Genomic DNA, 12792 nt, shown 5'->3' with positions numbered 1-12792 from the left:
CTCACCTCGGGGGAGGGGAGAGAAGGACCCAGCAGGGATCGGCTGTCTGGCACCACCACTTGCCCCAGATCAGTTAGGGAACTGCACCGAGAGCAAATAGTCGCCTCAAAGGCTTCCCTTATAGGTACGAGTTAATGAGGTGCCTGTTGTGAGTTCATTTTCCCCTTCGTCACTGAGGTCTGGTGAACTCCCTATTCTGGTAAAGGAAGGTAATGAGCCTGATTATCAGGCACCTGAGCCTAATGAGGATGACTGACTGAGTGGAGTCACGGACTGGATATAAGGCTGCCGACGCCCTTCTGCCCTGCAGGTGATTTCTCTGTGGACTTCTAGGACACCAGTCTGATTCCTGCTCCTCTAAAGCTAAGTTTTCTGCTTTGCCTGTTAGCATTTGTGTTTTGTTTTTGTTTTCCTTGCTTTTCAGGATTCTGCCATTCCCTGCTGGGGTGAGCTGAATCTCCTTTTGCCGGTTGCTCTGTCTTCAGAATATTCCTGAGTACTGACATAGCCTTTTTGAAGCCTAGCGTCTTCAGGGCCTTTTTCACTGTCAGTCTGTTGGCTCTTATTTTCATAGGGTTTTTCACGGATTGCAGACAGCAGCCTTCCTGTCCTTTCCTATCTAGTTAGCTTTGGCCCCGTCTTTGCTCAGTCTATCTTTCTGTCTGTGTTAGTGTTTTCATCTTGCTTCACCGTCATTATATGTTGGGGGCTGCCTATTTCTTTGGGGTCTGCTCTGGGGCAGTTTAGATTTCCCCTTTCTTTCTTTAGGCCTATTTAATTCTCCGGCTGTGATCGAGGGGTCTAGGGCATCGTAGGAACCCCCCACGGCTACTGTTAGTTGTTGTGGATAGGATCAGGGGTCTGCAATCCGATAGCTGCCAACCTCTCTGGTTTTCTGGACTTAGCTAGCATTTCTGTTTTTGCCTCCTACGGTGACGCAATCATAACAGAATCACCCGCCATACCGCAGATCCTAGGGTACTCAATAGCAGGAAAGAATTGTGTTTAAAAAAAAAAAAAAAAAAAAAAGAGTGTGTGTATATTCTTTCCTCTATATCTCTGAGGCCGTAGGGGGAATTTTTTTTTCTCTCAATGGAGATAAAGCAATTGTCTGATCGTGTGGAGCAGCTCGCTGCGGAAGTGCGGGGAATTTCCGCCTACCTTGCTCGTTCGCATGCTGTTGAACCAAAGATCCCTACACCTGATGTATTTTTTGGGGATCGGTCTAAATTTTTGATTTTCAAAAATAATTGTAAATTATTTTTTGCCTTGAAGCCTAACTCGTCAGGGAGCTCCGCGCAGCAGGTTAAAATTGTCATCTCTTTGCTGCGTGGTGATCCCCAGGATTGGGCGTTTTCTTTGAAACCAGATGATCCTATTCTGACTAATGTGAACGCATTCTTTCAAGCTTTGGGGTTGTTGTATGACGAACCTAATGCTATTGATCAGGCTGAAAAGACCCTGTTGGCATTGAACCAGGGTCGAGATTCTGCAGAGTTGTACTGTCAAAAGTTCCGAAAGTGGGCGGTCCTTACTACCTGGAATGATAATGCCTTGGCTGCTCTCTCTCAGAAGGGTTTGTCAGAAGCCGTAAAAGATACTATGGTGGGATTTCCTGTTCCCTCTGGTCTGGACGATTCTATGTCATTAGCCATTCAGGTTGATCGGCGTTTACGTGAACGCAGGATTGCACGAGAGGTGTTGTCACCGGTTGAACAGACGTCTGAACCTATGCAATGTGATAGAGTTTTGTCTAAGGCGCAACGTCAGGAGTTCAGAAGGCGTAATAAGCTGTGTTTTTTCTGTGGAGATGCCTCGCATATTATTTCTGTTTGTCCTAAACGAGAGAAACGCTTTGCACACACGTTTTCTGTTGGTGGTGTTCAACCTAAGTTTCTTCTGGCAAATACTCTGATCTGCTCCCTGTCCACATTTTCCGCCAAGGCTTTTGTGGATTCGGGAGCAGCGCTAAACCTAATGGACTTGGATTTTGCTAAACGTTGTGGATTTCCGATGACACCTCTGCAGACGCCTATCCCTTTGAGGGGGATTGATGCTACTCCTTTGGCTAAAAATAAACCTCAGTTTTGGACCCAGGTGGTCATGCGGGTCGCCCCTGACCATCAAGAAAATTGCAGATTTTTGGTGTTGCATGGTCTGCATGATGCCGTTGTTCTGGGGTTTCCCTGGTTGCAAATTCATAATCCAGTTTTGGATTGGAAATCTGTGTCTGTGGTGAGTTGGGGTTGTCGGTGTGCCTTTAGTGAGGTTCCAGTTTTTTCCACCTCTCCTCAGTCGCATGATGTTCCTGACTATTTGGCGGACTTTTATGATGTATTTAGTGAGAATGAGTCTGCGTCCTTGCCTCCTCATAGGAGTTATGACTGTGCAATTGAACTAAGCCCGGGGTGTAAATTTCCCAAGGGTCGGCTCTTCAATTTATCTGTACCCGAGCACGAGGCTATGCGGTCCTATATTAAGGAGGCGTTGGAGAAGGGTCATATTAGACCATCCTCTTCACCCTTAGGTGCCGGTTTTTTTTTTGTGGCCAAAAAGGATGGTTCTTTAAGGCCTTGTATTGATTATCGTGCCCTCAATAAAATTACTATTAAATATCAGTATCCGTTACCCCTGATTTCAGATCTATTCTCTAGAGTTAGAGGTGCTTGCTGGTTTACCAAGCTTGACCTCAGGGGGGGTGTTTAATCTTATCCGCATTAAGCAGGGGGATGAATGGAAGACGGCGTTTAATACTCCGGAGGGACATTTTGAGTACCTGGTGATGCCTTTTGGGCTCACTAATGCCCCTTCTGTCTTCCAGTGCTTCATGAACGATATTTTCCGAGACTTTGTCGATAAATTTTTGATTATCTATCTGGATGATATTTTGATCTTCTCCAAGGATTGGGATTCTCATGTGGAACATATTCGGACTGTGTTCCGGATATTGAGGGAGAATTCCCTGAATGTCAAAGGATCAAAATGCCTTTTTGGAGTACAGAGGATTTCATTTTTGGGATTTATTTTGTCTCCGTCAACTATTGAAATGGACCCGGCCAAGGTACAGGCCATTTATGATTGGGTTCAGCCCACTTCTTTCAAGGCCCTCCAGAAGTTTTTGGGTTTTGCTAATTTTTATCGGAAATTTATAGCAAAATTTTCTAGTATTGCCAAGCCATTGACTGTCTGACTAAGAAGGGTGCTGATGTGTTGAATTGGTCTCCGGAGGCTGTTGCTTCCTTTCAGGAGCTGAAGCGAAGATTTACCTCCGCCCCGGTTTTGCGGCAACCTGATGTCTCACTCCCGTTCCAGGTAGAGGTGGATGCTTCTGAGATTGGTGCAGGAGCTGTTTTGTCCCAAAAGGATCCTGTAACATCTAAAATGAATCCCTGTGCTTTCTTTTCCCGAAAGTTCTCTCCATCTGAACGTAACTATGATGTGGGGAATCGGGAACTGTTGGCCATGAAATGGGCATTTGAGGAGTAGAGACATTGGTTGGAGGGAGCTAAACATCAAGTTGTGGTCCTCACTGACCACAATAATTAGATTTACCTAGAGTCGGCTAAACGCTTGAACCCTAGACAGGCTAGGTGGGCCTTGTTTTTTTACACGTTTTGATTTTGTGGTCTCTTTTCTTCCTGGAACTAAGAATGTCAAGGCAGACGCCCTCTCTAGGAGTTTCTTTGCTGATTCTCCTGTGGTGACCAAGCCTGCTACCATCTTAGGCGAAGGGGTAGTTCTTTCTGCCATCTCGCCCGATTTGAGACTTGCTCTGCAAGAGTTCCAGGAGGACAAACCTGAGCGTTGTCCTAGTGGAAAGTTGTATGTTCCTGACCAGTGGAAGAAGAGAGTGATGTCTGAAGTTCATTGCTCTGCATTGGCTGGTCATCCAGGTATTTTTGGTACTAGAGATCTGGTGAGTCGCTCTTTTTGGTGGCCCACCTTGTCTCATGATGTCAGGAATTTTGTGCAGTCCTGTGGGACTTGCTCCCGGTCTAAATCTTGTTCTCGCTCTAGTGGGTTGTTGATGCCTTTGCCGGTCCCCAGGAGGCCATGGATCCATATTTCAATGGATTTCATCTCTGATATGCCGGTCTCTCAAAGAATGATTGTTATTTGGGTGATTTGTGATAGGTTCTCTAAGATGGTTCATCTTGTACCACTCCCTAAGTTGCCATCTTCCTCTGAGTTGGTGCCCCTGTTTTTGCAACAGGTGGTTCGCTTACACGGGATTCCTGAGAACATTGTATCTGACAGAGGAGTTCAGTTTGTGTCTAGATTTTGGAGGACTTTCTGTTCCAAGCTGGGAATTCAGTTGTCCTTCTCCTCTGCTTTTCACCCTCAGACCAATGGGCAGACAGAGAGAACAAACCAGACCTTGGAGTCGTATTTGAGATGTTTTATTTCCGCTGATCAGGATGATTGGGTTTCATTTTTGCCCTTGGCCGAATTTGCTTTAAATAATAGAGCTAGTTCTGCCACTTTGATGTCACCTTTTTTTTGTAACTTTGGGTTTCATCCTCGATTTTCTTCAGGGCAGGTGGAGCCTTCTGCCTGCCCAGGTGTTGACACTGTGGTGGAGAGAATGCACCAGATCTGGGACCAAGTGGTGGATAAGTTATCTCTCTCCCAGGAAAAGGCCCAGCGGTTTTCCAATCGACATAGGACCATTGGTCCCCAGTTTAAGATTGGTGATATGGTGTGGTTATCATCAAAAAATATTGCTATGAAGGTGGCTTCTCCTAAGTTTAAGCCTAGATTTATTGGACCTTACAAGATTTTGGAGATTATTAATCCGGTCTCTTTTCGTTTGGCTCTTCCTGTCACATTTAAAATCCATAATGTGTTCCATAAGTCCTTGTTGAAGAGGTTTGTTGAACCAGTTGTTCCTGGGGTGGCACCTCCAGACCCTGTATTGGTTGAAGGTAACATGGAATATGAGGTAGAGAAAATACTGGATTCCCGTCTGGCTAGACGGAGACTCCAGTATTTGGTTAAGTGGAAGGGTTATGGTCATGAGGATAATTCCTGGGTCTCTGCCTCTGATATTCATGCCAAAAGATTGGTGCGTGCCTTTCATCGGGCTCACCCTGATCGCCCTGGTGGCGTGGTTGAGGGTTCGGTGACCCCTCCTCAAGGGGGAGGTACTGTTGTGAGTTCATTTTCCCCTTCGTCACTGAGGTCTGGTGAACTCCCTATTCTGGTAAAGGAAGGTAATGAGCCTGATTATCAGGCACCTGAGCCTAATGAGGATGACTGGCTGAGTGGAGTCACGGACTGGATATAAGGCTGCCGACGCCCTTCTGCCCTGCGGGTGATTTCTCTGTGGACTTCTAGGACACCAGTCTGATTCCTTCTCCTCTAAAGCTAAGTTTTCTGCTTTGCCTGTTAGCATTTGTGTTTTGTTTTTGTTTTCCTTGCTTTTCTGGATTCTGCCATTCCCTGCTGGGGTGAGCTGAATCTCCTTTTGCCGGTTGCTCTGTCTTCAGAATATTCCTGAGTACTGACATAGCCTTTTTGAAGCCTAGCGTCTTCAGGGCCTTTTTCACTGTCAGTCTGTTGGCTCTTATTTTCATAGGGTTTTTCATGGATTGCAGACAGCAGCCTTCCTGTCCTTTCCTATCTAGTTAGCTTTGGCCCCGTCTTTGCTCAGTCTATCTTTCTGTCTGTGTTAGTGTTTTCATCTTGCTTCACCGTCATTATATGTTGGGGGCTGCCTATTTCTTTGGGGTCTGCTCTGGGGCAGTTTAGATTTCCCCTTTCTTTCTTTAGGCCTATTTAATTCTCCGGCTGTGATCGAGGGGTCTAGGGCATCGTAGGAACCCCCCACGGCTACTGTTAGTTGTTGTGGATAGGATCAGGGGTCTGCAATCCGATAGCTGCCAACCTCTCTGGTTTTCTGGACTTAGCTAGCATTTCTGTTTTTGCCTCCTACGGTGACTCAACCATAACAGGTGCCCCAGTGAGGGGGGATATATATCACCAGTCCAGGCTGGGGATATATACATAAACTTTCTGGCCGTCACTGCCAGATTTCCTCACTAAAACAGTACGGTATGCTACCACCAGTTACTTGTTCGAAATAAGCCCCGTCCGACAGCAGGCTCATATCAGGTCAGAAACCAACCCGGTATACAGTCAAGAGTGTAGTACAAGGGTAGGGTATAGATAGGTTACAATTACCGTGTTATGTAGCATGTGACCACAGGGAGGCGCTGATGGATCACAGGTCCAAATCTTAGTTACGGGCTTTCCTGGCCGCGTCTGGTAACGGATCCTCCTGCCAGTAGAAAACTAAGCTCAAAATAAGGAGCTGCCTCTTATCTCCTAGGCTGCTCCCTCCCGTACTCTGTGCCCACCCCTGGGCTTGTGCAGCCTCTCTCCTCCCATATCTGAGAGTATGGTTTTCTGTCGAGAACCGTGGAGTTTCATAACTTTCCGCCCGAAGCTCTGAATGGAATGGCAGAGGTGCCACTGGATTCTGCTGGATTTTATCTGCACAGGAAGACCAAATATGCCTACCGTATGTAATTCCTCGTAGCTTTGCTTCTTAACTCCATAACGCAGAGTACTAGGGGTGGCTGGATGTTAAGGACTCAAGGGGAAGGAATGCAGAGTCTGATAACGTGCTCGGCTAGGCTCAGAGATATTGCATTCTGTTGTTATAGGTCATTTTCCAGATTCAATACCTCAGAGCCTTGCTGTGACCTGTGGTGCTTGAGCTAGACAAAGGATTCCAGTTTGGCTGTAGCTGCACTAGAGCCCACACCCTTGTGCTAATTGCTAGTCACAGAGCTTTAAAGGGTTTGTTCCTGGAGTTTAATTAAAGGAAAACAGTGATCCTGTGGAATCTCAAGGGTGGAGGCATATTTCAGGAGTGGAGAGACCTCTCTGTCGTCCCTCACAGTGATAATTCCCTTTCTTCTCCTACTTTGGTTTAACCCCATCCTCCACGCCCCCGGTGAATTCCTTTGTTGTCTGTGCTAGTATATTTGTATGTTTCGTATTTTTCATTATCCCTGTTTGTATTACCTTGTTAGTCTGGTTGGGGTACTATGGCACACTACTACTCCCCTCTTCCCTGGGTGGGGGAAGGGTGCAGACTGAGGCCGGATTCAGGCGTTAAGGCAAGGTACGTGGCCCCTGTGTCTTCACCGTTAGAAGTAATCTGGGGAACAGGGCGAGCTAGGGTGTCCCTAGCATTAGGGAAAGGAAGGAGCCCCTGGTCCCAGGACACCCAACAACAGAGTCATGATATTGAGTATTTACAGTTCTATGAAGTCCACGCTTTAATAAAGTCAACATTTCTGAGTTATTAGTCATTAGATTCTTGACCGGACTACGGGCAGCATGAATCAGACCCAGCTGCACTATTGTAGATTGTATGTGGCTTCTGGTGTTTCAGAGAAAACCTAGTTTAAAGATTTGACCTGGGGACTATAGGGAAAGTCCTAACTAGTCCAGTGCGGCACTCGGCGAGCTTCTCCCTGCCCCACTTAACTTGATTGACAGGTATACACATGGTAGAGACCTTTCAATCACCTGGAGAGGCTCTGGGAAAAGCCGGCCTTGGACAGACTAGTCTCATCTCTGGCAGTGGTTCTCAGTCGGATTATTAAACTATGTTTTCGCTGAAATATTTCTCTCTGCAATCACACAGCCAGGATCCGATTCATGCTGCCCGTGGTTTGGGTATGAAGCTAATTATTCGTTCCCTTTTAAAGTGGTTTTCCAGTGTCATTATAAGGTAAAAGGCCTTTTTTCCTCCAATTAACAGCGCCATGAATAACATAGGCTGCATTATGGCCAGTATTGCAGCTCAGCCCCATTATCCACGGAAAATGAAAGTTGCAATACCAGTTATATCCTAAGAACAAGGGGCACTCTTTTAGAAATATGACCAGACCTATTTTTTCAAGCTAATTAGACCCTATAATTTCACCATGCAGAAGGATTAAAGGAAGAAATTTAGAAAGGTTGACAAAATGACCCTCCATGGTTATCTGCTGTGTGCAGGCACGTTTCTTGCTTACTGTTATGTCTTTATACACAGGCAGAACATAAAAGGTTTATAGAGAACACTGCACTTCTTCAGATTCTTTATTAATGAAGATTTTAATTAATTTAAAGCTTCAACCAACCCTAATTAAAAATCCATAGACTATGGATTCAGCGGGTTGACACTGTACAATGTATATTTTGTTCTTGTTTTATTCTGTTTTATTCTGTTTTTTTTCTTTGTTTGTTTGTTTTAATCCTTCACACGGTTCCAGAAAAATGAGCTTTTTTATTTAGTGCTAATGTTTATGGCATTTACCTATGTATTGTCACAGGATCCTCTTGGGCATGTCTTCAGGCTGCTCTGCCTGATTACCCTGTCCCTGTGAGGCATGCCCCCTTCATAAAAAAAACTTATAAGATTTAGCACAAAATGAATAAAAAACCCTTATCTCTGAAACCTTAAGACAAATAAGAAAATAAATAAAAAAGAGAGCAGTGGGAATAAAATAGTAGCAGATCAGGTCTTTAGTCATAAGGTCAAAAGTGGCCAGTTCTTTCTTGTATTTAATTCCAACTGCTCCCCTGAGTATTCCGTTTTTTCACTTTTGAAATCCTAAATACGGTTCCTCAGCTATGGCTCTTTTCATTCAGTACTAATTATTGTCTGTATTCAGAGAGTGTGTCTCACAGGGTAAATAAGCAGAGCAGCCTAAAGACACGCCCCCGAGGATCCTGAGAGACATAAAATCCCTTTAGTAAAGACCATATAATGATAACTAAATCAAAATTCTGTGTTAAATCATTTCTTAATAGATTTTCTCAGCAGTCAGAGCACCAAATTTGAATGGATGCAGAATTAAGTTTTTTTTTTCCCCAAATTAGTGTCTTATAACTGGGCAAAAGTGGAGAATGTTCCAAAATGACTAAGCATTACTGTTTTTTTCCAATTTCCACAAGTCACTGGTGATTGACAACGCTGGCTGTCCGAGATTTCTCTGCCGACAGTGCTCGCTCTAGGCGAGACCTCTAGTCTTGTACCCCCCTCCTCACAGCGGAGCTTTTAAATAACTTGTCATGTTAAATCAGAAGGAAATGTCAGCTTTTATTTTCAGTCTCTAATTGTCTGATCTTTCTATTACCTTTCCATTTTTTTTATTTTTTTTTTTAAAATGCCAGCAATTTTTTTTTCCCTTTCGCGTCCAAGTAACCACTATGTCCATTGTAATTTTCAGTATGATAAAGGATTCAAAAGTAGCGGCCGGGGCCCATAATAGACCATTGCTGCAGCAAAAAAAGCATGTTATTAAAAGCAGAGCCCGGCACAGACTGATGTATTTGTGGATGTGATGTTTCCCTTCTAGTGGGCACATCTCTGTCTCGCGTTCTTGTAAAGATTCATTTTCCGAACAATATCCGCCAGTCTTGTGAGAATGTGGAATGTGTGGTTTTTTGGTTGTTGTTTTATTATGGGGAGTATAGTGCGCCCTTTCTGAAAGTGTTTGGACATTTTTTCCATGTGCGTAGCTTCTTCTTTTTTTTTTTTTTAGTTCTTGGGAAATTTTTGTAACTTTTCTTTTATATATCTTCTATATTATATTCTAAATATATCTAGCAAGTTAGAACTTTTCTGGTGCCACTGTCTGCTTCCAGCTTCTGTTGGCTCCGTTTTATTGCCTTTCTTTTGTATTCTTTTTTTTACAATTATGTCTCATGTTGTTCCTTTCTTATCCTTCTTGGAAATGTATGACTAGTTTGGAAATGGGGGGTACAGAATCTGATATTGACATTGGCCCCCTTCAACATGCCGCTATGACCCGCAAATAAGCAGATCGCTTGTTCATCGGCTGATTGGCCATTTAATCATCGTTGTCGGCAGCATGTCTGCCCATGTAAAAGCGGGGATGTGCTGCTGACAACATGCACAGGATAGGTCAAGCTCATTATCAATCATTCTGTGCCCGAACAGTTCATATCTGTCCAGGCATTCAAACAAGTGCAGATATACCTGTAAAATAGAGGGCGCCACTGAGCAAGTATCTTTTTAGCCATGTATTTATTATTTTATTTTTTTCTACTAGAATCAGAATGAAGAGATAAAGAAGCAGCTGTCCGACTTACAGGTGGAGCAAAGTAATCTTAAGCTGGAGCATCGCAAAACCATGGAGCTGCAAAATCAGCAGCTGACCAAACTGCAGAGGGAGAAGGAGAACGAGATTGCTGGGCTGCAAGGTGAGGGTGAGCCTCTGTGACTGCAGGGAATCTGCCTGACCTGTACATGTATCTAGTGATTATATTGGGTGTCCTTTTCTTGTGCTCACTCAGCCATTGAGTATGACCTGTGACATGACGCCGTCTTCCACAACCTTTGTGTTTTGTCTGTTCCTCACCCAGTTTAATGCCTCCTACACTTATGTTTCTGTTTCAGTTAAAGATCTCAAGTTTCAACATACTACTAAAAATTATTCATTGTCAGCCCTCTGGCATAATTGCGCTCACACCAAATATTGATTGATTTAGATTTCTCTTTTGTTCATTCACTTTGCATTTTGTGAATGGATAGCAAATACATTTTTTATACTTCTATTTTTTTCAACGCTGGCCTAAAACTTTTGCACATTACTTTATGTGTATTTATATAAATGATTACTGGTATATAATCACTTGCTGATAATATTAAGAGCTTACAGTTGGTGTACTACACCTTATAACATGCCACACAACTGCTGCAGAACCTCTTTGAGAAAAGAAAATCAGAATTGTCAAGCTTCAACTTCATACTTCCAAGTACTTGAAGTAGATTTATTATGACTATGGGAAATCACAACCAATCAGACAACAGCTTTAATATTTGGCACTGAAAGCATCAACCTGATTGGTTGTGATAGAAAATTGCAGCGCTCATCGTTTACACACGTTTTAATTGATGACCTTTACTGTTATGATGTTCTGAAGCAGCTGGGGCAATGAAAGGTTCCTCTGCTCCAGAAGTTAATTTTGCAGAGAAGACAGATTCCTGGCAATCATTTGTTTGTTTTTTTTCTTCCCTGTGCCAGGCTTGAGTGATTGGTCTCATTATTCCCATATTTGTATTTATTTGCAGATACTATATCAAAACTGCGGGAGGAGAGCAAGTTACTAAGAAGGGCTCATCAGGATGTCCACACGCAGCTGCTCGGTGCACAGGTAACCCCGCCCACGAGGAGCAGAAGCATTAATATATGGTGCTGTATCTAGGAAACATAGGGTGACCTCTGCTTCCTAATTTAAAATTGTAGGGACCTTCATTCAAAGTGCATAAGGGTCACCGAAGAGATGAACCGCTAAGTTTTAACACTTTGCTCAGATCTTTCTGAAATAACTTGGCGACTAATACTTTCATGCAGTTTGCAGTCATGGGGAAAGAAGAGCTGTGCTCCACTTATCAGAGGCGTTTTCTACTCCCAAATGATTGATTATTTTAGTTTTTTGTTCTATATGATCTGTAACCACTGGTGTGAGGATGCAGCAGAACCAGATCTGTTTGGGGGGTGCATTACATAGCATTAACCCCTAAGTATAACCTGAGTCAGACTCTTCTCCCATCTTCCTATGATCTTAAATGATAGATGACAGCACAGAATGACTGTTGAAACCAAGCACAGGTGCTTGGTGCACCCCTACACCAAGCAGAAGGATTCAGAGGCACGAGACATCTAGTCCTGTAGTGATACTCTCCTGCTGATAAAACACTAATTATATTGAATACTATAACACACAGCCCAGTAAGTGATACATTGCTAGAATCAGTGTGTCTGCCCCTACATTATTCGGCTCTCAGATTAAATTACAAAAACCTGCTGACAGATTCCCTTTCAGACTGGAATAACCCTTTAAGACAGCCATCATCTCTCTTTTGGAGCTTTAGGTTGCATCCGTATTGGTTTTCACCCTGTGATTCTGAAAAATAAATCTCGTGAGAATGATTTATGACAGCTTAACAGTTGAGCAAAAAGATTCAGGACCATGGTCCATCGGCCATGTCAGTAGTTTCACCGGGCCTGGTAATCAGAGGAGGCTTCAGGCAGGAGGAAGTTTTCAGGACTCTGGTTTGGTGGCCAGCACTACTGATGTGGTTGCTGGATCGGGGTCCCAAGAACAGTCGAACCCCACTGCTCACACCTTATTGGCCTTTGCAGTGTCTCTTAGTAAAAACTTTGGATTTCCCACTGTCCCTCTGGGAAATGTAAAAATAAGTTAAAAACTGGGCTTTAGCATACCCCTTGTCGATCAGTGCGAGCAGGGTGTGATTGTACAGCAACACAAGTACTTGGCAAGAGGAATAGTTCGAGAGGGATGGTACAATGATGGCTTCTAAGATTTTTTTTTTCTATGGGGTGTACAAGTGAAGACAAAGATGTCAGGAGAAGAGACTGGTCCTTCCGAAAGGAATCTGTAACAATCTATACGCCAACCATGATAACACAGTGGCTAATTGATTGCACTGTAGCAAGAGCGCCTGTGCCCGGCCTGAGCAAGGGGCACCTCTAATTGTCACCTGCTCTTTTATGAAATTACATTTGTCTTATTAAGTGTTTTATAACTTGTCGTTTGTGTTCTGATAACAACTTACCTTCCACGTGGTGATGAAATGGAAGGAGCGAATCGATTCTCCATTCTACAATGTGGTTATTGATTGTCTGGGAGCCATTTAGGTAAATGAAAAGCTGGCACCGGGTCGGCGCGGCGGCGGTCGGGAGGTTTCTGTTACTTAATTAGAACGCAGGAAGGATATTTGCATAATAATTTGACATT

General features: G+C 43.8%; 1 protein-coding gene across 2 annotated transcripts in view; it reads left to right on the top strand.

Annotated features, from left to right (window-relative positions):
- Positions 1–12792, top strand: part of LOC141097935 (uncharacterized) — a 151256-nt gene that overhangs the window by 35121 nt on the left and 103343 nt on the right. For both annotated transcript variants that reach the window (XM_073585463.1, XM_073585462.1), the window contains exons 5-6: positions 10080–10230; positions 11102–11184. In XM_073585463.1, coding sequence (XP_073441564.1) covers positions 10080–10230; positions 11102–11184 — 234 coding nt within the window. The remainder of the gene's footprint in view (positions 1–10079; positions 10231–11101; positions 11185–12792) is intronic.

The sequence above is a fragment of the Dendrobates tinctorius genome, unplaced genomic scaffold, assembly GCF_039654945.1.
Source record: "Dendrobates tinctorius isolate UK_male_01 unplaced genomic scaffold, ASM3965494v1 ptg000086l, whole genome shotgun sequence".
Taxonomy (NCBI): Eukaryota; Metazoa; Chordata; class Amphibia; order Anura; family Dendrobatidae; genus Dendrobates; species Dendrobates tinctorius.
The sequence above is the reverse complement of the archived record's forward strand: the minus strand, read 5'-3'. Positions and strand labels throughout refer to the sequence as shown.